The following is a 22,390-nucleotide window of genomic DNA, read 5'->3' as shown; positions in this document are numbered from 1 at the left end:
ACCTAAGCTAACCAAATATATGCCAAAGCCCCAGTTATTTAATGAGAAATCTTGCAGTCTGGTTACCTGGGATCAGCGTCTTGACAAGCAGTCATCAGACGCGTGTAGTGGTGAGGAACTCGGTCATCTTCTCCGCGTCTGTGAAGTCCGCTGTGAATCACAGCACGCCCTGCCCGGAAGCAAGAACTTGCAGAGCTCCCTGGCATGGGCTCTTTACCAAATCAGAGGTTTTCTGTGGTCTTGACAAGCTTGTCTAACTAGAGAGGGCAGCAGCAATGATCCTCTCCCTTCTTGGTTTTCGTAACGCAGCTGTGAGATGTTTGCTCCTCGAGCTACGTCTTACTTGCTAGCAAGCTGCCAAGAATGACAGTGATTTGGTTTTTTTTGCTTAAGGATTTTGACGTTGACTGCTATGCCCAGAGAAGGTTGTCGGGTGGAAGCCACTCCTATGGGGGGGAGTCTCCTCGCCTCTCGCCGTGCAGTAGCATCGGCAAACTCAGCAAGTCTGACGAGCAGCTCTCTTCTCTGGACCGCGACAGCGGTCAGTGCTCCCGCAACACAAGCTGTGAAACGTTAGGTAAGCGGGGGGGGTTGTCCAGGGCCGCTGGAGGAGCCCCCATCGCTCTCGTTTGGGAGCTGTCATGGCTGTGATGCAGAAGTAAATGGATTGCGCTTGCAACTGTCATCTTGTAGTCGCTGCAGGCGGTTCTGGGCAGAATTATATTCTGTCGGATAGGAAAAAGCCCAGGGGAACGTGTTTCCCTAGCTATAGATGATTGTGTTCAAGCTCAATTCAGCTCTCAAGTGGAATGTTTTGTTGATTCCAGCCTTGTCTGCAGACATCAGTAGGAAATGACAGTCCTGGTAGACTAAAACAATGTTAGGAAAGAAAACAAAATATAAATATGAAACATAAATAATCTCTGCGATGATCTACCTATTGGATTTTTGTTATTTGTTTGCTAGTGTAAAGAAACAATAAGAGTTTTATTAAGGCTGGATGTTACAGAAGGTGTAGCAAGGAAGTACCACTCTGATGAAATGAACTGATTAATTAACTGATGGAATGGGAGGGACAGAATGGAGAAGGGCTAAACAGTAGAAGTGAGAACTAATGCATCATTTTCCTCTCCCCTCTGTTTAACTAGATCAATCGGATCATTATGATCCAGACTATGAATTCCTGCAGCAGGACCTCTCGAATGCTGATCAGATACCTCAGCAGGTGCCAGCTATCCTCAGCCCGTTGCCAGAGTCCTTGGGTGAGTCTGGCTCCCCTTTCCATGGACATGCTTTCCAGCTCCCGCAGGGCAGCTCTCCACCACTGGAATTCTGCAGCCTCTCGGGAGCAGCGCAGCCAACAGAGACTCCTCCAGCTTTGCCAGAAAAGAAGAGGAGGAGTGCAGCCTCTCAGACTTCAGATAACTCGGGCTGCAGGGTGTCCTATGAGAGGCACCCTTCCCAATATGATAACATCTCGGAGGATGACATGCAGAATGCAGTGTCTGTCCCATCAGTAACCTTCACACCGTTTGCTGCTGTTTTGCCTTTCCAACAAGGAAACTCTTCAGCACCAGATGAATTCATTGCTGACTTTGCTGCTCCAGATTCTAACAGTGACCCAGAGAAGCCACCACCGCTGCCAGAGAAGAAAAACAAACACAGTAAGGAATTTCTTGTGTTTGGGTTTTACTTTTACCTTTCCTTTTCCTTGCGGTTGTTGTACTTCTGATGACCACTAAGTACTGGTGACCCCAAGGCAATGCCCTTGCTTACTTGAGGCTGAGCATCAAAATCAGTTAGTCAGTGTCAAAGGCATGGAGGGGAAGTGTCAGTCCCTTGGTGGGCAGGGAGAGACTCTTGGAGGCAGGAACGATCCAGGCCCAGGGGAGCTGACGTCATGCAGCATCTTCTTTACTATAGTGAGAACATTTTACTTCTCTGTTTACCTGAGTGCACATCTTTGAGGCACTCTTCCTTCCACATCTTCTTGGTTTATTCTCCCTTCTTATGTCCATTCCTTCCCCCGCCCACCCCCATTTTATGAGTGTTTTCCCACTGCAGAAGAGAATTGGGTACTCTCCAAGAGCTCAGAGAAAGGGCTGGTTTTCTGTCCAAAACCAAGCATTGCCAGAGCAGTTATTTGGCAGTAGGAACATGGTCACCCACATTGCTGTGCAAGACAATGCTATTAACCTAGTGTCCAGTACAGCATGCTGTTTTGCTACACGATCTCGTTTCCTTTGGATGCTTAAGAATTTCCCACATCGTTAAAACGAGCAGCCTCTAAACACGGAGGCTCGCCATCCCCAGCCAGGCTCCTGGCACACCATACTGACTGCAACTCAACCTCAGACAACTCAACCTCATGACCTTATTCTGATTTCCGTAACGTTCATGGCTGAAAACATGTGAAACCTCTTGCCAAAAAAGCAGCCATACTGATCTGCCAAGGAAGGCTGTGGACGACGTAGTGAGATCCAGCAGATGTTAGTTTCCTAGTTGCTGGCTTGATTTGCAATTGTACGTTGCACGAGGAGGTAGTGGATGCAGAATTGGGATCAACAGCCTCACGCTGGATGGCTGGCAGCCCGAGTGAAGAGCTGATTCGAAAGTGCCGAGTCAGCATTCTGACTCATTTCTGCAGTTACAGTCTTTTCACTGAGAATAAGGTAGAAGTGAGATTGGTGTGCCATGTGGCAGAGTCAGTATTCTGTCCGTTCCCAGGATAGTTTACTGTGCCAGTCACTTTTTTTTTTTATCCCAAAAGTGCATTGGCTAAAAGCATTTCCATTATCCCTAAGTGACCAGTCCACATTTGTAACCCTCTGGGATTTTAATCAGATGACAAACCTTGATCCACCTGAGCGTGAGGGTCTCATAGTTCAGCGTCCCCACATGCAGGAAATCACTTTTGTCCCTCTCTGGTAAGCAAGCAGTTAAAAGATACAGAAAGCAGCTAAAAAGGAGCTGAGATGTTTGTTTTCAGGCAACAGAAAGGAAATAAATGCTGGCCCAGGGCGTAGCCAGGTTGTTACGGCTCGTGCTGTTCAGAATGCTCGGCTGCAGTACCAGCTGCAAGGGGGTGTGACACGGGGGCTACCGACTGTCGGATCAGGTCCTGGTGGGCTTTGGGTGTTAATAACAAGGGCTGGGCCCAGGTGGTCTTACACCATGCAGGCTGGGATGGATGCAGGGAAACGCGCCTCTGGACGCGTAGGCAGCTTGGTAGGGGGAGATGCCTGGGTTGAATCTTGGGTAGGAGGCAATTTGACAGTTGAAAGGCCTGGGCTGTTTACTTTTCTCTTTAAGCCTCATGTCTTTGTTTTCTGTTGTCATATGAGACGTCAAGGAGTTACTTAAAAACAAGTTTAAAAACTATCTTCTCTTTTATTGCCCGTGCACACTTTTAACCTCAATACCAAGGCCTTGTATGTGAATTTTCTTTGATGTTAGACTAGAGTTAATTGTCGTCTGTCATCTGGCACTATCAGAAGCTCTTGGAGCATTGATCAGATTGCATTGTTAGGAAAGGCAGAAGCTGTTATCTAATGTGTTGTCAGCTCTGATGGTTTGATAAGCATCCTTGCTGCAGAGCTTGTAGTAGTATTTGGGCTGATACCATACTGCTGTGGATATTTTAATTGCATTCATGTGACACTGAGAACTTGTTTTAGATTGTCTTACTCCACGGTATATCACACCACAGATCTGTGGTTGTTAGTTTTACTTTTATTTTCAACATTAAAAGGGCAGTAAAACATTACTCAGGTTGTATAGTAGCACCCAGGGTTTTTTTGCCTGGAGGTTGACGCGTGTAGATATTCTTGTGTGATCACATAGGTGAGGCAGTGCTGCTTCCACAACTCCAACAAACTCCTGGGATCCCGAGGAGATGCATGAATTTATTAAAAAGATCTAGAGCTCTCACAGATGGGACTTGGTTGTAGTCCCTTTGTAGTGGGTCATCTTTTGGTAGTTGGCAGGAAATGTTGCAGCAGAGACTTTGATGGTCTTTTTGTTGATAATATACAGCGAATCCTGCTTTAGTTAACCATGTGTATTGCTGTGAGCTGTGCTCAGAGGGACCTCCAAGAGTTGGCTTTGGTATAGCTTAAACAGAGGAGTGGTAAGTGCTTTAGTCTGGCATGAATTATTGGTGTTTTACTGTGCTGTTACTGTTTACTGTACATGTTACCGTGCTAAGGGCAAATTACTCCAGACTTCTGCTTGAGCACCAGCATCGTGCTGCTGCTGTACAAGGCACAGACACGGAGCAGCTTCTGCCATGAAGAGCCCAGAGTCAGAAATAACAAGATCCTCCCCCAAACAGCTTGCAAACTAGAAGCGAGGCACTTATTCATGTTTCCTCTCTCCCTGTCAGTGGGAACAAAATGCAGCCTGGTGCCCTGTAAGCAGCTGGTACTTAACTGCAGGAACCACGCTGAGGGCAGTCTGGGCTTAGCCAGCGGATAATGTGAGCCCTTTGAAAAACAGCTCTCCTCTCCGAGGTGACAGCAAAGACTGGCTTGTTTGACCTTGACTTCTCCAGTAAGTTGATGTGTGGAATAGCTTAAGAACTTCCATTGTTTTGGCTCTTGCCCACACAAATATATTGCACTCGTGCAGGGCCAGCTGTAACACAGGCTGGTGACACAGCTCCAGGAGTCAGGCTGGACCTTCAGTGAGTCCTCCTCATCGGATACGACTATGCCTTACCTATATTGCACACGTGCCTTATTGCTGATAATCTTCGAGCTGTTCCTTGCGGACCCCAACAACCACTGGTCCAAGGCTGTTTTCCTTACCAGAGGTCGTTTGCCACTTTCTCGCCTCTCCTGCAGCCAAGTGCCACTTCCAGGACTGGCAGCTGCTCTCTCCAGCGCAGAGCACTGGCTGCGTGGCGAGCTGCCGCACGACAAGCTGGCTGGGGTGCTGTTGGTGCAAAACCTGTAACTTCTGCCACGGGGGCAGAACTGGTGTGTGCCCCTGTGGCACAAACCCCTGAGCAGCTTTAGGTCCTTCAGAAATGAGAGCCAAAGCACTGCAAGCAGATCGCTGGGAAGGTGTTCCTAGCCTCAGTCTGAGATTTTATTTTTTTATTTTCAAATATTTTCTGCCTGGGTTCAGAAATGACGTAAACTGGGTATGGTACTGTGATGGGAGAGGTTTCTCCTCATGCCTTTCTTCTCTCCTGGGGTGCTGCCTTGAGACTGTCACTCCACCCCAGCTGCTCACCATGCAGGTTACAGCCCCCATCCCTGCCTCTGCATAGAGTCGCTGCAGGGCGTACAGCCTCATCTGAGCTGCTGATGTAATTTCCCATCTGCTTTTTTAAATTTCTGCCTTGTTAAAAACGACAGCAGAGAGGGAAGGGGATGGAGGGAGAAGGGGGAGAGAAGACTCTTTGCAAACAGCAATCTCAGCAGTGGTCCTGCTCCCTTACTCTCCTGTGACGCCCATTTTAATTCGCGCTCTGCAGTCTCTACTCCTGAGCCAGGTTTGTATTTCACCATCCCAACTGTTTTTCGCTTCACCTAAAAACAGAGAAGACGACAAAGTAGAAGCAGAGACACGCTCACCCAGCCCAGACTAGTTGTAACAAGCAAGGCAGGAGAGCTGCTGTGGTGATGGGATGCGTTAGCCTCATAAAGAGCTGAGATAAAAGAGCTCTTCATTATTCCCTTGCAGATTGAGTTAAGGCTCTCAGCAGCATTCAGGCTTACTACCTTGGGTTACAGTAATTTAATTTTATGCAAGTGTCTAATGTGATACCCTTTTCACCAACGCTTCCCGAGTCGTAGCATCATACAGACGTCCGAACCCAGGACCTCACAGGCATCGATCCCGAGTGTTGTTTTCAGATCTGGAATGTTAAGCGTAGCACTGTTTTTGTAGGCAACTCCACATGAAGGGTTGGTCTGAATTTAGCAATGTCTGCTGCATTATACCAGGACTGCCAGGTCTGACTTGGCTCTAGTCCTGCTCAGTTGATGAGCTCTCAAAATGTGGTCTTTTCCCTCAAGCTTTTGTCCTCTACACTTCTCCAAGGATTCTTGATCCTTAATTCACTTTTGCTGCTAGAGAAATATTGTTCATAAGCCTTCTTTAGATCTCAGCCTCTGAAGTTATTGTATGATACCAAGGCATTTTTCAGGGCATTAATGGGAGTACCTTCGTTGACCGAATCACTGGTATTTGAAAACAGTATCTTGGTGTACGTTCTACACCAAGACCCCTTCACCATGATTTCAAATAGGAGAATATTGCCAGAACGTGCTTCTTTTCACTATTAGGACTTGAGCTGAAACTCATGTGCATGAGCAAGTTTGATCTTGGCTTTAACATGAGTGCCGACACCAGCAGACGGGTGAGCACAAACACACACTAGCACGACGTGCGTGCCGTTCGAAACCTCTGTCACACTCCCTTCGGAAAGGAGAGGTCTGAACCAGCATGGATGGTGACTTACATCTGTGAAGTGGTGCTGGGAAGGCAGGAGGTGAGCTGGGGGAGGAGGAGGAGCAAGGCTCGGGTAGCAGGGAGTGCTGGAGGTCAGAATTTCAGCAGCCTTGGCAGAGCTGTGTGGGAGCTGGCAGTACTGAGGAACACGGGCAGGTTGTCCAGTGGCAGCACCGTGTGGGCTCACAGGATGGGACAGCAGGTGTTACCGGTCAGGATTGAAATCCATCAGCTGAGGTTTCCTGCACTTGATTGCCACAACCTTCCCCCCCCCCCCCCCCCCTTTATTCTACTTTTTAGAGGAGGGTTATAATTCTGTGGCAAGGGGCAGCTGTGTTAGCTCCATTTCTAAATGGAGTTTAAAATATTAGAGGAAATCTGAAAAAAGGTGCAAAAGACAGGTGCAAAGCGACTCCTTCCTGCCGACCCGTTTGCACGGCTGCATCCTGTTTGAAATAGGCTGGCAGGTGAACAGAGGCCTTTGCCTTGCAGCTAGTGTGGGAACCGGCTTCGCGATGCGCCAATGCTGCGTTGCGGCCGTCGTATTTACAGCTTTCACTGAAGTCACCCATTCATTTCAGCTGTACGACTGAGATGCCAGCAGAAGCTGAATAGTTGCCACCTAATGACCAGATTTACAAAAACTGACAACTGCTTGTTTATCAGGAGGAAGGGAGGAATGATCACAGAGTATCTTGTGCGTGACAGCATATTTACAAAAAGCCCTTGGTTAGTCTTCTTTATGACACTTAAATAATCTGTCGCTCCTGTTCTCAGGTGTCTAGAAGAGAGTTCTGTATTTTACGTTTATTAAGTACACTTCTGATCCTTAATAATTCTGCTCCTGGCCTGCAGCAAAGCCCATCTGAGAGTGGCATGGCCTTATTCTTTATTTATTTTGAGGATGAGCACCTGCCTGCTTATTGCAGCTGCAGCACGTGGACCAGGAGCAGTGATGTGACCTTTTTTTGCAGTGATGGCATATATGCAGTTTGTGGAAGACTATTCAGAGCCGCAGCCGTCCATGTTCTACCAGACCCCTCAGAACGAGCACATCTACCAGCAGAAGAACAAGCACCTCATGGAAGTCTATGGGATCAACGACTCCTTTATCAGCTCAGATCCCTCTCAAGATCTGGCACCTCCTCCTGCTCTCCCACCCAAACAGCGGCAGCTGGTGAGTGACATCCGCGGTGCCCTCCCCAGCAGCGCACACCAGCCTCCTGGAGCAGCTCTGTTGTTCCCGCTGCTGTTTCCGATCAGCTGTGGTGGTGGGAGGTTGTCTTGTTGGTGTTGCCACAGAATGCTCCTTGTCATCTTGTTAACACGTTTTTAGACATTTTGCGTCATCTGCTTTGAGCTCCTGCGCTCCCTTCTAACCTCATGTTCAGACTATTCCCCGTAAGCTCTGAAAGTCCTAAAATGCCCTAAAAATGCAGCGTTAGTCTTCCACATGGCACAGCTGAATCTGTGCCAGACTACAGGTTTGTGTAACGACAATTGCTTTGAAGATTTTGACACGCTGGGCAACACAATTTTCAAGAGATTGCTGCACCGTTGTTCCCAATGCTGTTTTGAAACTGCTGTCAAGGATGCCACTAATAATAACCGTTTTAATATAATAACTGCTTCTGTGGCTCAGTGTTTGCCAGAGCCGCAGAACTTTGGTATAACCATTATTTAACTCATGCATATTTTCTCCATGTTAGTCCCCTTGTGGGATTCAGGATTTTACCTGTTTTTCAGTGTTCTGCTGGCCCTTCCAGACTGCCAGCACAAAAAGGCACATTCACATGTGTATGTGTGTTAGGTGGTGGGTTTAAAAGTAGAGCAAGTGCCATTTTCCATGTGGGGGATGAAATCCCAGCCTCAGCAATGGCAGCAGCAGTTTTGTTTCCAACCTCAGCAGAGCTGGGATTTTGCCCTCTTTTTTTTTAAGGGTCTTCCTTTCTTTTCTCTTTTTTAACTCCAACTTTAGGGGTTTAATTTATATTAATGATCTGATTTACTCTACTCTAAAAAAAAAGGCATGTTTTGTGCTGATGTAGCTAGCTTAAATTGGCCATGGCTTTAACAAAACAGGAAGAAATGTGGGAACAGAGCCATGGTCTTACCATCATGAGGGCAACTGTTGCAATATTTCTTCATGCTATCTGTTCTGAAGTTTGGCTGTCCCAGGGTGTTAATTTTTAATCAAATGGGAAAAGCAACCGAGAACTCGAGTTTGGGGATTTGCATTACTACATTCCTGTGATGCAGGTAGGAGTCCTAAAAAGATAAAGTAACATTTCCAGCTAAGCTAAACTGAGTATTATTAATTATTGCTTCGTGGAGACAAGACCTTAAATGCCTGTGTCCCAGCTGCTTTGCAGGGACACTGAAGAGTCTACAGGACTCCTCTCTGGGAGATCAGGTAGTTCTCCAGAGTCTATAGCCCCCTTGTCAGTGTGATCCTTGCACTGTAATGGCTTGTAGTCCCTTGCCCTACCTCCTCCTAGAGGTGGCTACACTCTAGTGATAGTTTCCAGTGGTGACTTGGTCTACACGGCCACAAGAGAGGGTGTGTTAAGCACAGATTTACTGTAGCCATTGCGCACAAGGGAAGTTCTACTCCTTTTCTGAATTTGTCAGCTGACGCAAAGCATTTTTTTGCTGCCCTTTAATCATTATCTGGGCAGCCAAGTTGTCACTGGTTTGCCTGCTAGGCATTCTTGTAGTCTTGCAAGCTGATACCATCAAGGTGTTGCTCGCAGTTCCCCTGAAGCGAAGGTTTCTTCAAGTGCAGCCTCCCACCCTTACCTTCGTCTCTGTAGGGAAAGTGGTGCAAGCAGACGATGGCTCATTCAGCAATCACTGTGAAAGCCACCAGACTCTTGTTCCTCTGCTCCTGCTGCCGTGAGAGTTTCTGAAACAGCAAATCACACGGGCATCAGGTGCTCGAGCAGGAGGCAAATTTTGCTGCATGGACTCCTCTATAAAATTATAATTGGGAAGTCCTTTCTTGTGAGCTTTGGATCTTACTTATGAAGCACTTGTTCATTATATCCAACAAGTCAGAGCTGAGAAAACCTAGATATACCTTAGCCTCCCTCAGACTCCTTACTGTCATGGAGAAATTCCTTAATAGTATTTGTTACTTCAAGGGCAGTATCTCCCTCCTGTGCAAATGGTGTATAATTTTGGATTGGACTGAAAAATGGCTGGACATACCGTTACCCAGTATCTCTGCAGTACCTGTGAGGGCCCATAGCTCACACTGGAAGTGTGTCCAAATTCCCAGTCTGCAGGTTGCCACAATAAATAGTCTGCAAGAGGCGACCGCTTGGCAGCCAGAAGCCAGAGCCAGTTCCTCCTTTGGGCATCTGCCCCCCACACCACGGGGAAAAAAGGGCAGCGAGGAACAGATGCTTCTGCCCGCAGCAGCTGTCCATGGGGGAACTGGAACAGGGAGGCGGGAGTTTATTTTTAAGGGATTTGTGAAACAAAGAAGATTTGAACTGTGATTTTTGTCATGCCGGCTTAAGCTCAAGAAAGGCATATTGGTGTGTCTGGCTCTGATGAGCTGTATGAATAGCTGTTTGTTTAGCAAGCCATTATATGCATTGTTTTACAGTTAGCATTTCTGATCCTTTATTCATAGCCTGTTCTCTGCTCTCTTTGTGTCTTCTGTCTCTTGCTTTCTTCTCCCTGTTCAGCAGGCCTCCTATGCTGCCTCTTCTTTCTCTCCTGTCTCCTACTGTGTCCAGCAAACTAAAGTGCCCTTCACCCCCGAGGACTCCGGTGCCACTCAGGGCCTCACTATGTCAGTCTCTAACTCCTTTCTCAACCGGCACAGCTCCTTTCCTGTGCATTCGGTGAGTCGCTCTCCGCTCCCTAACACGTGCGCGTGTTTGTGTCGGTGAAACGCTTGTGCGCGCGTTCTGCGGTCGCAGGTAAAGGCGAAGGTTCTTTTGGGGCTTCTGAACTCATGTCGTTAATCACCCAGGTGAGAAAAACTGTGCGTAAATCTTACTAAACGAAGCCCAGGGGAGGTGTGGTTTTCACTAATTGATGTGCACACGGGGATTAGCGTTTTTGGCGAGGGGCTGAGGAAGGAGAGCCTCCCGTGTGCCCAGGCACACTCCTGTGACCTGTGTGTTCCCCAGGCTGCACGTTGGAGCTGCAAAGTCTTTTTGTTCCGTTGCATAATGTCAGTGATGTGGATGAGTCGATTAAAGGCTGCTGTGTGAATCTGGCCTTTGGAAAAATAACGGGATGCTGTCCCCGAAATACATGGATTTATCAAATGTATGGAACAGTGGCTGCAGCTCCTTAGTTGTTTTTTTCTAGAAAATGGCCTCTGCCAGAGCTTTCATCTCATATTTGCTTGTGTGCCTCCCTTCACATCTCCAAGGTCCCAAACGAGCTCAGTAAGCTGGTATGATGTGCTGGCGAATGAGCAGGGCTTTTTCTCCTACAGCAATTGTAAGCACTCTGAAGAGAGAACCGCAGGAGGAGCTGAGACTGATTGAAGTCAAAATAAGAATAATCTTAAAGCACTGCTTAAGTCTGTGATCAACTGCTTAAATTAAATGGTAGTAATAACAAACTGTTAATGTAATGAAATTAAATCTAACCATGGGATTCCAACAGCTCATCAGTGAGAGGTTCGTTTGCATGTAAAAGTATGTGGTTATGCTCTGATTGCCACGGGATGACAACTGAGAATAGGCTATTTTTTAACAGTGACCTGGATGTTTAGTAAATGAGACTTCTTCTGGAGTAGAAATTATCAGACAAGACTTGAGAAAATTCAGAAGTGTTCAATTACTTTAATATTAAATATTTTAAAATGGTGTCCTCCCACTGTGCCACTGCTATCTTCCCGTTTCGACACTTAGTCATTCTCTAAAAATTAGTGGTAGTCGTGGGTCTGAAGAAGAAGAAAATATTTGAGTACTTTACAAGTAGCACTACTTCACAAGCAATGAATTAAAGCTTTTGGCTTCCACGTGTATGAGAGAGCAGGAGCATAGTTTTGCTGCACAGACGAAAAGGCTCGAGGTGTGGAAAGGTTAGTGCTTGCATAAATTTGTGGTAAACAGTTTTAGCATTTGAAGTAATGTGAAAGATCTGAATTGTACAGCTCTCTTGTCTGATAGTGATCCTTGCAAGCAAAACACAGAACTGTAAGACCAGGTAAAAGCACTTCACTACTTTATTTCAGTTGAGAGGCTATAAATATGATAGTATAACGTCCTAAAAATGTGTGAGCACTTTCATTTTAAAAAGCACCCTGATTGGATTAAACGATTGCTACCTACTTAATTGTTGTGACCTGTTCTCATCTTGCTTTGGACTACATTATTGGGAATATATTATTTTATGAAATGTTAAAACTTCGTTAAAAAAATCCTTGCTCGTTTTTGCAAGGATTTGGTGAGGGAGCGATAAGTGGCGGGAGCATGAGGAACAATGAGAACAATTAGACAGTGCACTGTCAAATGCACAAAGGAAATAAGCTGAATTAGAAATGATGATTTTTTCCATTAATGCCTTTAAATTATGATAATCTCATAGTTGCTCGTGACTCTAGCTGGTCTATTTTTACCGAGGCAAGAATTAGATTTTCACTATGACAGTGTCTGTTTGTCTCCAAGCTGCAAAATACCGATGTCCTTACGTGCATCATAGCTGACCCACGTAATACCATAACCATGGCTTATTCCATTTTCCCTATCTCTAATAAGACAGAGATGTGAAACAGCTGTCAAGGTTTGGATCGTTCCCAGGGTGACACCCTGCATTTCAGCGCTAAGAAGGACCAGAGCCCCTCTTGCAATCTGCTCTTGAGCATGGACTGGAAAGACTGTGCGGTTTCACACGAGGGATGCCACCAGCTGCACCAGTAACACTTTAAGCACGTTGCTCTGCTCCTCTTGTTCTCATGTCTTCATTGTTCCTCTCTCACCAGAGAAAGGCCACTCAAGCGAGCACTGTGGTGAGCAATAAACCTGCTAAAAAATAAGGATTAGCTTTCCACCAGCCCCAGCAAGGGAGTTAATGCCAGGGAGAGCACGCCTTTCGTATACCAGCGAGGTGAGGAGTTGGCCTTTGGGCACCCAAATATCAGTGGTGATTATCAAATCTCTTAAAATTATATGTCTCCTACTTTAATCGTGATCCATTTCGTACAGGAAGCAAAACCCTCCTTAGGGCAATACCAGGAAGTCAGAGCTGATAAACGAAATGGGTGTCCATTGACCCAACGTGAGCAGCGCATTGCAGGTTTGCTGGGCATAGCCAATTTTCAGAAAGTGCCCTGTGCTTTTTTTTTCTTCCCTGGAGACTGGCCTGGAGTGGACAGCAGGAGTCAATCCCAGAGGGAAGACCTGGCCCTGTACCATCCATTGACATGCAGGCAGCAGGAAAGCCAAGCCTACACCATGGTTTGCATGTTAGCCCATTAGCTCTGTGCTCCAGGTGAAGGACTAGTGCCTCGCTACTGATTTACGGGGCTTAAAAAGACTGTCTTCAGACAGCGTTTTGAAGCAAAAAAGAGGTGAAGTTGTTCAGAGCATCTTTACTCTTTTAATTTTTGATGTATGAATTTCTTTTCTAGAACTCTGACTTTTTTCTTTCCGATCAGCGCTGCAGATGCTGCCGCAGTCCAGAAGCCACCGCTGCTCTGTCAACCCACTAATCATGCTTTTTCCCTTCTTTGCAGGAAATTGTGTCAGAGGTAATAGCTTTTACTGGATAGAGGCAGATCTTGAGCAACTGGATCAAACCTCATAGGTTTGGCGAGTCGAGCCTGCTTTTTTTAACTGAGTCTGATTTGCATCCAGCCTCTGTGCCAGCACGGGTCGTGTTTGTAGTGTGGGCTGATATTTTAAATATTGGCAGTAGTTTTTCTCTAGACGATCACCTCCCTCTCTTGTTCTTGTGAAGACACAAATACTGTCCTTTGGTTCATCCTTGCATTCATTTACAGCTAGGAAGGTTTTCCTTCGTGAAACAAGGAACGCAGTTGTTTCTCCGAGGCATGTACATGCCATTAGTGGAAATTTGGCTGCATCATCCTCTATGGAGAAATAACTTGCCTTTCTCAAAATGCTGGTTTTTCGTATGTTTTCTTTTTAATTAAGAAACATTTCCAGTAATTTTCCAGAAACCAAATTGGCTGTTGGATTCCAGCAGAAGGCGCAAGTGGTTTCCTTATGAAAGCTTCAGTTCAGCGCTTCTGTTCTCACTTGTTCCCACCGTTCTCGAGCAAATCGAGCGAGCGCACAGAAAATTCACAGCAACTGTTTTTCTTTCTTGTGTATGTGCTAACGTATGTTCAGGAAAAGGAGGATCAGATAAGTGTTTAAAGATGTGCACAATGCAAACACGTGCTTCGCATGTTTTCTCCTCCTCACCCCTGGTCGTGGAGCTCCCTTCCAGTCTGCAACACACACCGCAGCTCTGGCCCTCAGCAGAGACTGAGCTGGTTTGATTCATATGGTGGTCCGATGGTGGGAACCACGATCAAACCGGGACTGGGAAATCATAGCAGAGGGAAGGGGGGAAAAGAATTTGCATCCATTTAACCAGCTGCTGAGTTCTAGGTATTGTTTTGCCTTTCCTGTTTAGCATTCCTTCTGCATTTGTGTTCGTTTCCACTGCCCGTGGTGGCCTGGACAGTGGTATTAATAGTGCTGTTCTGTGCTGGCATCACTGAATCCTACTTCTCAGAACCACTTCTTCTGGTGGTTCATACATTTTTCTTGCAGTTGGAGCACCTACTTGTCTCTGTGTAGGTCCCTCTAAACGGTTCCGTGTTGCTTTCATAGGTCACGTTTTTTGTGTGACTGGCTTTTTAGGAGCCTTCTCCTTGTCTTTAGGTTCTGCCTTTTAAAGATCTGCTTCCTAGATACAGCGGTGCTGTTTACAAGCTGAACAAGAGGTGTGATCAGATTGGATTCTCCTTATGGTTTCAAAAGAGAGATGTATGATACAATGGTTAATAAATCTTAAAATGTTTTCTTCTTCCCCAGCCCCCTTATTTGTTTTGTTGCAAAGATGTACAAGAATCCCTCTCTCTTGAGGAGAAGTTTGGATTTTGTGTTTTCTTGTGTAGAAGCCAGGAGACCCTCTCCCAAGGGAACAGCAAGCCCCATCCATCCATCTGCTGTGCTAACCATTGCTTAAAAACAGGGAGGTCAGCTGTGCAGCCAGGTCAGGGGCTTTGCTGAGAAACATTCAAGCATGAGGAGTTGCTGCCTTTCCTGTGGCAGTGCTTGAAGCCATTCTGTTGGCAGCTTTTGTTTCCAGCCATTCATTGTAGGAGCATTTCCTTCCTCGTTAGCAAAAGTAACTGGAAGCCCAGCATTGTGTCATGAGATAGGAAGTCTTTTCCAATAGTTGTCTATGCAATTATATCCTTAGGGCGTAGCAGTTTTGTGCAACACCCAGTATTTTGTGAGCATAGTTCTCTACTGTTAGAATTTGGGCATCCAGTTTTGGCCTGTTGCCCACATCGCTCTCTTAATAGCATTAGCAGAGGAGATCTAAAAGATTGATCCTTTCCTCTGATAGCTTCATGTTTTGGAAGTCTGCTGCTCTCTCTGATATAGGAGTGTCTGGCAGGATCACAGATTAATTTGTCGGAGGAAGTCAGTAGGGTAACTGAAAGGACGTGCTTGAAAGGTAAAGACTATGTCTGCTGATGCTGCAGATGCTCTGACAGCCATATAATTGAATCCAACTTTGAATTTAGGATGGAGACGGCTGTTACTCGCAACCACCGACTCCGTGCATATAAACACCCTGTCTCCCTGTTCCTTCTGGTCAGCCATGCCTAGTGAATGTAGAGAAGCGTCACTCTTGAAAGAAGTTTTCCATTAAAGTGCTTATCTCCTGCCATCTAATACAAATAAACAGTCGTAATGTCATTGGCCTTTGGGACATCCCGTAACACTGCTGCTAATGATGGAAAACTGTTCTAAGGTATTGACCGTTGCAAAAATCAAAGGCAGCAAGTTGAAAACATTGAAAGATGCCATCTCTATGTGTGTCACGGTGTGTGGCAAACATTCAGGTCCGGGCACGTTAGCTTCCTGCTATTCGCAGAAGACAAGATTGCTCCAATCTCAAAGCACACTTTGTGGAAGTCCTTCCCAAGAAGCAGATACTTGTTTGTTTTTTTTTAAATCCACTTTACTGGTGAGAGGAGAGGGATGTCTCTTGTTGCTCTGTGTTGGCCGTTTGCCATTGTAGGTCAGGATCTCTTGTGCTGGGAGACCATCTTCTGGTCCTGTGATGGGAGCCTGGCAGCATGGATGGAGTTTGGATAGAGGAAAACATCCTTCCTCAAAGGATCTGATTGCACCCACTTTCTAGCTTTCCCAGAGATTATTTTGAAGTACTTCACTTAAAGCAAAGCCATGGAGGTTGTGTCAGTGCAGCCATAACTGAGGCCTTACTGACCCTGCAAGAAACCTCTAAGAAGCAGATTAAAACAAGCACTGATTTGTTTCCAAGATAAACTGTTGTGTGTGATTTCATGGGGGAAGGACTTAGAGGAGAACGTTTGCTTATGACAGTTCTGTTGAATGGACTGTCCCCTCCCCAAAAAAGTATGTCTTTTAAAGGATGACAGGGCTTCCAGGAGATGTACAACACCCCAACTCTGTGGAACTGTTGCCGCAATTCCTGCTGCAGCTGCTGGCTGGGCTGGGTCGGACTGGGGAGCAGCAGGAATAGGTACCATATGGACATCATCTCCACCGCAGGGTGTTTTTTTTCCCCTTTAAAAGTATGCTTCATTCTTGGCTCTTGTCCCAGCACGGCTGCATAACTGGAATTCCAGAGCTGCTTGCAGGCTCCGGAGGAAGGAGGGGGCTCCCTGGCTCGATTTCTACAAGATGCAACGTTAACACAAGATTGGAAGTCGAGAGCAGCCGGGCTAATTAATGCCAGCACACCAAAGGCTTCTCTGCGCTGTTCCCTTTGTTAACTGCATGCTGAGAGCATGTCTGCGTCGTTAAATGATTGTTCACGGATCACATGGTGAAGATTAATGCATTTTCCTGGGTACCTGGACCTTAAGCTGGCATTTTCAACACATCTCATGCCAAGATGCTGTTTTGAAAGCAGTATTGATAAGGCCGAGGAGAGATGACTGTATAGTGATTGTCAGTAGTAACATATCCCCTTTCAAACTTTTAAAATCTGTGCAACATGATGTTATATTTAGGTCTAAATTGCCTTTGAATTGGGATTAACGTCTCTGAAACCGTGCAAGGCAGAAGCTGTGCAGATGTTCCTGCCCCAGCAGCAGTAATTCGTCTCAGGCAGTGTACCAGGCAGCGTCTGGGCTGCCGAGCCTCCCGGCCCGTGTTTGGCCCGAGCTAACCCTGCCAGCACCATCGCGCAGCGTGAGAGCTTCGCAGGGTGCTGCCTGTCCCACAGGGACTTGATTGAGGACAGCAATTTCCTTTCACTCGTGCCCTGCGTGAGCTCCACTGCTGCTTTGCAAAAGCCTGGCTTTTCCTCCGGGTTCAGCAGGTCAGAGACAAAAGCCCTTGGGACTCCTCGATGGAAGGTGTCCATCAACTATAGAAAGTGAGGGACAGCGTGTGCCGCCTGTCTGCTGTGGGCGCAGGAAACCCAGCTCTAGGGGAGCTGGCACGTAGGTCTTGTTTGAGCAAAATACTTCCTTTACTGGAGCAGAGGATCTCATTATCAAGACAGCAGATTGTTGAGTGCCTTCTTGAGAGCCGCTGCAGCAGTGGTTCTCCATTTGCTTTGCTCCTGTTCTTTTTTGGGGTCTAGCCTGGGACTTGGGGTGATAGTTGGCTTATTAGCACCGGTGAGATCATGAAATACCAGGGAGACGGGGCAGGCATAATGAATCTGCTGAGCCAAGATGATGTCATGAGCCTGGCGTCTTACGAGGGATTTAGTGTTTTGTGCCACGCAAGTGAAAATGAATAAATGTAGAGCGTTTATCCAGGCAGAAAGTAAATACAGAGATTAGACTTGTCATTGTTACTGAGGCAGCACCAAAAGCTGACAGTGTCCCTGGAGCCAGGGCTGCTGATCCGGAAAGAAACAGGCAGGAAGAGAGAGGAGCCTGCCCTAGAGCCAGTCTCCTTTTAGCCACAGGCATGTGGTAGGGATTTGCATTTTAATTATTTTTCAGTAGTCTTTTAAGCTCTCTTTCCAAAGCGTCTCCCTCTGCTCGCCTGTATTATGGCCCGCAATATGTTTTGGGCCCCGAGAATACACCCAGAGCACTGCCAGACTCCACGCGCGGCAGAGAGCAACCGCTGGAGGATTAAGGTGGTGGAAGGTAAAGTCTAGCCGTTGACCTTTACTTTTCCTTTCCTTTGTAGTGGAAGAGCTTTTTTGCCCAGGCTTCTGGCCCGAGGCTGCTCTCAGTTTAGATTTTTAAGCTCATCTCTTTCCTAGGCAGAAAAAAAAATATACCACTGCCAAGCTGGATGATGCTGCCATGGCCCAGGTGACAAACTACGCTTTGCTTTTTATCACCCGCTCAACTCTCCTGAGAAAATGTAGCCTGAATTCTCCGATTCATGCCTTTGTTTCCCCTTCAGCTTTTTACATCACAGCGGTGTCACTTTTCAGCCTGGTTTGAGCAAGTTGTGTCTGTGCTTCTTGAGAGCTCTGTAATGCACCGTCATTCTGCAGCAGATCTCTCGAACGAGCGGCCGCCACAGCCTCATCTCAGCGTGGGTTTTTTTGGATGATGTGATTCTTCCTTCGGTCCACTTGGCTACGACACAGATCTCGCTAGTCATTGAGTTCTACAAGTTTTAAAATAAACTCCTCTCCAGCAGGTTTAGCATTATTGGTTGTTTTGGTTTGTTTTTTGGTGGGTGTCAGCTTTTTTTTGGACTTACCCTGATGGCAAAACTTAACTAGCACCAGATGTTAAAAGACAGAGGGTTGCTCTTGTTTTTCTTGGCACAATATATTCCCACTGCACCCTGTTTAATATTATCTGAACAGTAATCTGATGATTAGGAGAGAGAGTGAAATAAAGCTTTATGTAGATGATCTCTTTTCATCTCTTCAGCTGACTCTTCGAGGCACTGCATTAAAGGATTGGTTTGATAAGGAACTCATCGCTCCTGAGGGCAATTATCATTTTTGCTTCCGATGCTTCTCAAATGGGAAGGAGTAGCAGCCTGATCTCCTTTATCCTTCAGTGTAACTTTGAAGACAGTATCCAGCCACTCCTCCCTGGGAGCTGTGTGTTCTGGAACAGACTTGACACAGTAGCTGTTAAATTACAGGGCTGGAGCAAACGGCATCTTAAATTTGGATCCTGTGGAAAATCCCAGAAAAGCAATAAGCACTTGGAGTACTTTTCTCTATCTAGATATTTCCAGCATGCTCACAGTCGTGGTTTCGGTATGCCTTCGCATCCTTCCATCCGCTCAAAGTGGTTTTCAGGGTGACTGTCGTTAGCAGTGCTGAGATATCCAAGCTCTCTCCCTGCCTGGCCAAGGCTGGATGCCTGCAGGTAAACACCATAGTGCCCACTTTCCCTCTGTGAGATGGGCAGCTGAGAGCTGCTGTTAGTGCAAGAACATGCCTCTCCATGGAAGAAACTGCCTGACGTGTCCCAGGTAGCAATTCCTGCTCTAACGTGTGGACGGTAAAATAGTGGTGCCTCTGTTTGGGTGGGCATCTCGACAGAGAGGTGCCTGTGTTGGAAATGCCTTGTGCTGTCACTGCTATGCTGCTGCCGATCTAATTACTTTTTCTTTTGTCTGTCTCTTTCCTTTCCCCGTCTTCCTTGTTTCTGTGTTGTACGTCTCTGCGTCCTGTAGTACAAATCTGTGTTTAGGTCCTACTCCCAGGACTTTGTGCCTCACAACCAAGTCTCCATACCTCCTTTCCTCTCTTCTACCTCCTCCTCCTGCTCCACCCCACCTTTTCCGCCCGTCCATCCATCTCAGAGCTCTGACCTAGCGGTGCCCGCCGCAGCCAGCCAGTCACCCAGCACTGTGGATGTGCCAAACTCCTCTTCTCAGGAGAGCAGCTTTAACGGGAATGCTCCTGTCTGCCTTCCTTCTGAAACCTCTTTCACTGATTCTCTCCAGACGCCTTCGGTGAGACTATCCAAAGAGATAATGCACCTTAACACAAGGCTGTGTTTATTTGTTTTTAAAAGAAAATGTCTCTTTTATTAATACATGCTTAATGGGATCTGGTTTCCAAACGTGTATGAATTGCAGAGAGGTAATTCCATATAAAAATGGTGGCTAGAAAAAGCAAACAACCTCAGCAGGTTTGAGAAAACGTTAGCACACATGTAGGAAACATAAAATGTCAAATGCTGGCGAAGGGGAGAGAAGTTGCTGTAGCTTCCTGCAATTATAATACAAAGCTGAGGAAGGTAAAGGAGTGTTTTGTGAGGTTGGCTGCTTCTAACAGCAGTTGGCATCCTGCAGTTGCTGCCATGGCAGGGTTTGATGAGCGCTGCCCTGCTCCCTCCCAAGTCACTGGTGAGCCCCAGGAGCAGTGGGTGGCATCCAGCTCTGTCTCTCCTGTACATAAACCCATTGCTCTCTCCAGTCTCCTGCTCTTTCCGCTCTCCAGCAGCTCCAGCTGCGCGCGGGCTGGCTGGGCACGCTGCTGCAGAACGTCACGGGCTGCTGAAGTTAGACTCACACTGATACGGCACTGCTAGCTTAGGGTCCCAGATCAGTTTTGCAGATCGCTTGGCAGGTTTGTGCATTATAACGACTTTTTTAAACACCTCTTTTGTTTGCTACAAAGCCTGGAGTTGATGGAATTAGAGCTGTCAGTACAGTGCGAGCTAGTGCTGCTTCTTCACAAAGTTTGGAAGAGACACGTGGATTGCAGAGTAAATGATGAGGTTTTCACACTTTGGACCTGACCTTGCTGTGGCATCTTCCTTGCATTAGGTCCTTGTTACAGCCCAGAAGCCCTCCAGTTTGGTTTAATGTGGCGCGATGGCTCTAGCCTGTGCTTGTAGCGTAGTTTGGGAGATAGATTCAGTACCCCCTGTGCTGCAGGACTGGTCTGTGTTTAGGAGCAGGAGTGCAGCACGGGTAGGACAGGCGCTTGTGTGTCCAGCTCTGAACGCTCAGCTTCTGTAAGCTTGAAGTCCTCACGTGCATGTTGCACCTTCACAGTCGCACATGGAGTCCGTGGCAGCTCTTGGAAAGCAGTGCCTGCTGCTGTCCTGCTGTAGCTCAGGGCCTTCGGGATAGTCCTTGAGAACCAGAAAGTAGTTCCCTCCAGGAAGGTACAGCCTCGGTGACCGGTGTTGGCCGCTGTGCTGGAGGAAGGGCTCCCAATTAGGTGACAGCAGCTGCCAAGAGCACTTCTCCCAGCCTGTGGGCACGTTCTCATCAACATTAAGTGCTGGTGGAAGGCAGCATCACACATTTCCTTTCATCCTGTCTCCCTTAGAGTGAAAATGCCAGTGAGGAGGCTGGTGAGGGTGAATATGTCAATCTGTATTCCTCTGGCCAGAGCAACGGGGAACTCCCTCGCTCTGAAGGAGTAAGTAACCTGGAGAGGGCCGGACACTGGGAAGGGGCTGCCTGGTGCATGCTGAGCTCACGCTGGGGCTGACGCGCTTGGCACCGGCCTCTTCTGCACACTGTGGAGCTCTCGTGTCCATCCTGCTGCCCTGGCTCCCTGGCTGGCAGTCCCTCTGCTTGCCCGCTCCTGGCTTCCAGGCTTGGGTGGCCTCCCGGTCCCGAAGCAGGCGGTGCTTTCGGGGTCGCGGTGAGCCCTGGCAGGAGGTAGGGACGGCTTTTCCTGCCACGCTCTTTCCTTTGTGCTTCGCTGTCTGTTTGGATCTGCTTCTGTGAGATTCCCTTCCAGAAAGCTGCACCTTGACCAGTGCTGTCCTGGGGCCGTGTCTGTTCTTGTAACTGCTTTGGCTTCCCTTTTTTAATACAGAAAGCCTTGTGCTCTAAATTTTTTTTTCCTTCACCATTTGGCTACAAAGTAGGTGATTGATTTAGCATTGTAATCGCACGCTGTTTCTTCCTTTACTTGAGCCTCCTATCTTAGATAATTCCTAGAGGAGACAGGGCGTTTTCCATTGCAGGGAGGTACTGTCTTCCTGTTGGGTCATAGGAAACACGGGCAGAACTCTGTGACAGTCTTTTTGCCTGCCCTCATCTTGGAGACATCCTGTAGGAGATGTGCTTTCCGAGACCTTTTATCCGTGCTGGTGTTAAATAAGGCAAGAGATAGAGCTCCCATCACTTCCCTTCAGGAGACACATCTAGGCAGGCTCATCCTCGTGGGCAGCTGCGAGCTGGTTCTCAACTTGGAAGCAAAGGGCTTTACAGATACTGTCTGGAAAAATTCTGCAGACACCAAGAAACCTAAGCTCACCAGTGTGTTTTCCAGGCTGAATGGATAGTGTGTAGGTGGTTTCAGTCCTGTCTGCTCAGTAGGCTGAATTTCCAAGTTTCAGTCTGCGTGACGTTAAATAATTCTGAACTCCAACACTGTTAGATGAATATTCCCATTTGCTATTCATGGGTATTTTTCTCCTTGAGAAATGGCTAATTTAAAATGCTGTATCTTTGCTTTGAGCTCTCTACCTGCTGTTCCACGTTGCGGGTTCAGATGATTCTGCGTTTTTGTATTAGCCTCGTTTCCACAGCCATGAACTGTGAGTGGAAACGTTGCATCATTGTGTAACTTCTTCTGATGGGAGAGAAGGGAGGTAGGAACGGCGGTGTGCATCCACCCCCCAAGACAGGCTGGTTTTGGGGACTAGGAGGGGAGGGGAACTGAAATTGGAGAGCTTAGAGCCGGCTATGTCCTTTTTGACAAAAGCAGAAGGCAAATATATTTCAACAGTAAGGGCTGGAGCTAAAAAAAGAGTTGTGAGAGGGTTAAAATCCAAGACAACAGCTGACTTGTGTTGTAACTTTCA

The 22,390-nt window shown here is 47.1% G+C and overlaps 1 protein-coding gene across 1 annotated transcript in view; it reads left to right on the top strand.

Annotated features, from left to right (window-relative positions):
• Nucleotides 1-22,390, top strand: part of RAPGEF1 (Rap guanine nucleotide exchange factor 1) — an 85,834-nt gene that overhangs the window by 50,009 nt on the left and 13,435 nt on the right. The window contains exons 8-13 of the mRNA XM_086625020.1: nucleotides 394-577; nucleotides 1,149-1,664; nucleotides 7,437-7,639; nucleotides 10,158-10,316; nucleotides 19,287-19,568; nucleotides 20,899-20,991. Coding sequence (XP_086481146.1) covers nucleotides 394-577; nucleotides 1,149-1,664; nucleotides 7,437-7,639; nucleotides 10,158-10,316; nucleotides 19,287-19,568; nucleotides 20,899-20,991 — 1,437 coding nt within the window. The remainder of the gene's footprint in view (nucleotides 1-393; nucleotides 578-1,148; nucleotides 1,665-7,436; nucleotides 7,640-10,157; nucleotides 10,317-19,286; nucleotides 19,569-20,898; nucleotides 20,992-22,390) is intronic.

Source organism: Tauraco erythrolophus, chromosome 22 (assembly GCF_009769465.1).
Source record: "Tauraco erythrolophus isolate bTauEry1 chromosome 22, bTauEry1.pri, whole genome shotgun sequence".
NCBI classification, from domain to species: Eukaryota; Metazoa; Chordata; class Aves; order Musophagiformes; family Musophagidae; genus Tauraco; species Tauraco erythrolophus.
This window is presented reverse-complemented; position numbering and strand designations above follow the sequence as displayed.